General features: G+C 36.6%; 1 protein-coding gene across 3 annotated transcripts in view; it reads left to right on the plus strand.

Moving 5' to 3' along the window:
- Positions 1-4,297, plus strand: part of LOC107655928 (F-BAR domain only protein 2-like) — a 47,434-nt gene that overhangs the window by 10,784 nt on the left and 32,353 nt on the right. For all 3 annotated transcript variants that reach the window (XM_016443556.1, XM_016443557.1, XM_016443558.1), the window contains exons 3-6: positions 1,973-2,047; positions 2,768-2,909; positions 3,746-3,898; positions 4,137-4,241. In XM_016443556.1, the coding sequence (XP_016299042.1) occupies positions 1,973-2,047; positions 2,768-2,909; positions 3,746-3,898; positions 4,137-4,241 (475 nt within the window). The remainder of the gene's footprint in view (positions 1-1,972; positions 2,048-2,767; positions 2,910-3,745; positions 3,899-4,136; positions 4,242-4,297) is intronic.

Raw genomic sequence — 4,297 nt, forward strand, 5'->3', positions numbered from 1 at the left:
GCCACATAGTGAGGTAGATATGTGGGGGCGTGTTAGAACGAGCCGTTTTAGGGGTGCGTGGCAGAGTCTTAACTTTGATAAAGAATATCTCTTTGGTTTTGAGACTTTAGTCTTTGTAACTTCAGGGATCTTATCTATGCACAAACAGCTTGTAACACTCCAAAGAGAAAGGAAAACTTCAAATCGCATCATATGACCCCTTTAAAACTTTTATTAAAACATTACATGTAAGTGAAGTGTTAAAAAATCTGTTAGTTCTGAATCTTTACAATCAAATGTTTTTGTAGACTAGACAGCAGAAACCACGTCAAACCTGCTCTAAATCACATTTCAAAATAATAACCTGATATTTGGAAATCCTTATCAGTCTGAACAGTGAGATAAGGCGTTTTGTGTATTTGTAGCTTTATACTAAATGTGTGTAGCTGTGAAGTTCACTTATTTTTGCTAACAGTCTTTGTCTCTGTCATTAGTATGCAGATTAGTGTATTTTAGGACAGATACTGATGACACTGGCCAAACAAATTTATCTAATTTCATCACTTGCAAAATGACAGTATGTACAGTCATAGTTTAATGCATTAAATTGAATACAGCTCTGAATATTTCGCTCTCAACACTTTCTGAGATTTTCCTGTTCCAAAAGCGTGTGCAGTTCTGTCAGATCCTTCACCTGTGAAAGGGCTGAAGCTCTGTTAGAAATCTTGCTTGTCTTACACCTGCAAGACATATGTCAAGGGAGTAAAGCAATTCCAGAGGAAACATTTTAAAACTTTTCTCACAAAACCATCCAAATATTTTTTCAGGAATGCTGTAAGTCCTCCAAAAGCCATGTCTCACCTGCTTTAACAGTTGAAGCTGTGTTAAACTAATGGAAAGAATTCACACTTTGATAGATTTAAAAAGTGCAGAGGGTTTAAACCGTCACTTGAGCTCTGTGACCGACAGAGGAATTTTGCGGATTCATAATGCCAAGCCATTGGAAGCTTTATTTGTGTCATTTTAAGAAGAATTTATTCTTGATTTACATTCTTTTGGTTATTGGGAGATTTTTTTTCGGAGGATGATGATAGATATTGGCAGCTGTTTAGCCACAAATTGAGCGTGTCTGTCTCCCCCTTCTGGACACGGTGTGACATTGTCTCTGTCAGAGTGAAACTACTCAGAATAATTTGCTATTATAGATCTTTCTCTTTTGACGCAGCAAAAAAACACCATAGCAATATATTTTCAAATAACTCTGGGCAATCGAAGTTATGGATGCACTTACAGACTTTTTGTTTTACAGATTTTCACATTATAGAATAATAGTTAAATCACTATGAAAATCAACTATGAAATTACCAAAACACTGTGGGTTTCTTTCAGATACCCCAAGCAACATCCTAAAATGCTGTTAAAACAGTACTGAATGAGTTCACGTTTGCTGAGCACAAACTGCTTTTCCTTCTGCTTTTTTAAAACCAAAAAATCTTTTTAGTTTAGTAAAATTCCTGTGTAGGCACAATTTATATTTGTCTACAAAACTAATTTCAAACATTTACGCATAAGCTTTTGAATCAAAAGGTTAAGATCATGACAAATTAAGAGTGTTTGTAAGCATGGCACTTTCAATGTGTTTTTAATATTGGCCAATTTGGCAGTATGTCGTCTTGTTTGATTTAGTTCATGTCTTCTTTTGGTTCAAGACAGGACAAAATCAGAGGCCTTTGTTTGCATATATGTAGGTGTATCTGTCATTTGTGCAACTTGCATTGAGTAACACTTAGATTTTCTTTAAATCATCTTTTTTTAAGCACAATTAATTATGGTAACTGTTGTTTACAAGTATGTGTAAAGGTTTGTGAGATCAATGTGTTGTTTAAAGGATTTTTTAATTTTTTTATTCTAAATAATAATCAGTGTTAGATGGCCTGTCATTATTTGAATTTGATTGATTATTCACACATGGTTTTCTCGCCTCTTGTCACAGAGCAACCATAGAGGAGGCATATTCAAGATCAATGACCAAACTGGCCAAGACTGCCAGCAACTGCTCTCAACTAGGGTAAGACTCTTGAGTGTGTGTGTGCGTGTGTGTGTGCGTGTCGGTCTTAGGGGTTACAAGCCCAGTGGGTTCATTACGAACACAATTTCAATCATGTATTTATAATGAGTTGGAAACCCACATCATTTCAACATCTCTCAGGCTTTATCCATGAAAGCCCAAGCTCGTTACATGCAAGGAAACAAAATTAATACCCACAGCTGTTCACTTACCTGCACGGAGCATTTTTGAATCTTTATTCTATGCAAACTTGCTGTACTTTTCCTTCTAATGCGAGACATATTGCCAGTCAGGCGAAACTTAGTAAGCTACTTCAAAAAGATCTGCAGGAAGAAAGCAATTAACTCATTGTTATTCTATTATGGTCCTAAAATAGCCAAAGTTTGTATAATAACTATTCGCAAAATATGCTAGATGCAGTTGTGTGAAATGAAAGCTGGCTTTTTACTGGCCTGCGGCGCTTTATTCCACTGAACACGATTTTCACACCCTCCTCACATATCATACTGTCAGTACAGACATTATAGTGTCATTAAACCTTGCAGAGAGCTGTTTCCATTCAAAACAGCCAGGACCAGAGGATAAATCTGATATCGAGAGAGTAAACACACCTTGGTGTTAAATCACAAATCATGTTTAACACATTTTCCGTTTTATTTGTACAATGTGTGTGGAGTATTATGCTTTGAGAAGAAAATGAAACGACCATTTGTTCTACAGGACGTTTGCACCGGTGTGGGATGTGTTTAAACAGTCCACCGAGAAACTGGCAGCGTGTCACATGGAGCTGGTCCGCAAACTTCAAGAGCTCATCAAGGAAGTGCAAAAATATGTGGAGGAACAAGCCAAAAATCATAAGAAGGTATGGGAGCTGCCGTCATCTTTGGTGTTTGATAAATATCCATGTAAGTTTGCTCATAACATGCCGCATAGCAAAGTAGGAACCCAATTTCTCAGCTAAATGAGTCTGCGGTACACATGTCATTCCTTGAAAAAGGTCAGAGGTCTGGTATCACTCATATCTCGTATTTGTTTTTCGAGTGAGGAGTATCATATGAAATGGGAATATAATTACATAATAATAATAATAATAATGGTCTCCTGTACAATATGCCAAACTATATGTCACACAATATGTCACACTTATCTCTGATCTGTTTGTGAATAATGGCCCTTGCCTTCCCATGGAAGCTTCCGAAATTTATCTTGTAATAATAATAGTTTTGTTTTGCTTTTTAAATTTGTGCATATTTGTCTGACTAGTTACTCTTTGATTGTATTAGTTCTGTAGTAGTGAGCTGTAGGTTTTACTGAAAATAAATTGTTTTACTTAAATAAAAAGTAAGCCTGATTTAGCTTATTGATGGTAATTTAATGACAATTAAGCACATTTTCCCTGCCAGCATAAATTAAAGGCAGTACAAATAATACAACTGTGGTTTATAAATAAATTTTGATATAGAGAAAATTGAACAACAGTTACCAGTTAGACGGGTGGCAGCCTCATCCTTGAAGTTAGTTCATAGGGTCCAATTTCAATGATAGAAATTCAATTCAAATTTCACGGTTGAAAAACCTCCAAATTTAAGCATATGCATCAAATGCCCATTATACAAAATTTGAGAGCAAGACATTTAGGCCTGTGGAGATTACATTTTTTTTTAAAGATGAGAATAATACTGAAGCTCTTTCTTGTAGACAAAGGAGGAGGTGGCGTCCACTCTGGAGGCTGTGCAGACCATCCAAAGTGTGTCTCAGGCCTTACAGAAGAGCAAAGAGAACTACATCAGCAAAACACTAGAGCAAGAACGCATGCGCAAAGAGGGGGCCACACAGAGAGACCTGGACAAGGTACACACACAGACTCGTACATACATGAATGGTAGGCCAAGTACTACTGAATACTTGAAAGTTTGCCAGATCAGTCCTTGTAGGAATGTCCATTCATCCACAGACTTAAGCTCCTAAAGGAATTGTGTCTGTAGTAGATATTAGAGGAAATTTAGCAGATACAAAGGATAATTCAAAACACGTCTTCTAAGGTGTCTAAATGTTTAAATGTCTCTGTGTCTGTTTTGTTTGTTTGTAGGCTGGGTTGAAGGTCAAGAAAGCCACTGAGACCTATAAGTCATATGTGGAGAAATATGCCACTGCAAAGACAGAATTTGAGCAAAGAATGACAGAAACCGCACAAGTAAGACTGTGTGAAGTCGGACACGCACATACTTTTATATTAGAAGCCTAGTATAC

This window comes from Sinocyclocheilus anshuiensis, unplaced genomic scaffold (genome assembly GCF_001515605.1).
Source record: "Sinocyclocheilus anshuiensis isolate Anshui unplaced genomic scaffold, SAMN03320099.WGS_v1.1 scaffold860, whole genome shotgun sequence".
Lineage (NCBI taxonomy): Eukaryota > Metazoa > Chordata > Actinopteri > Cypriniformes > Cyprinidae > Sinocyclocheilus > Sinocyclocheilus anshuiensis.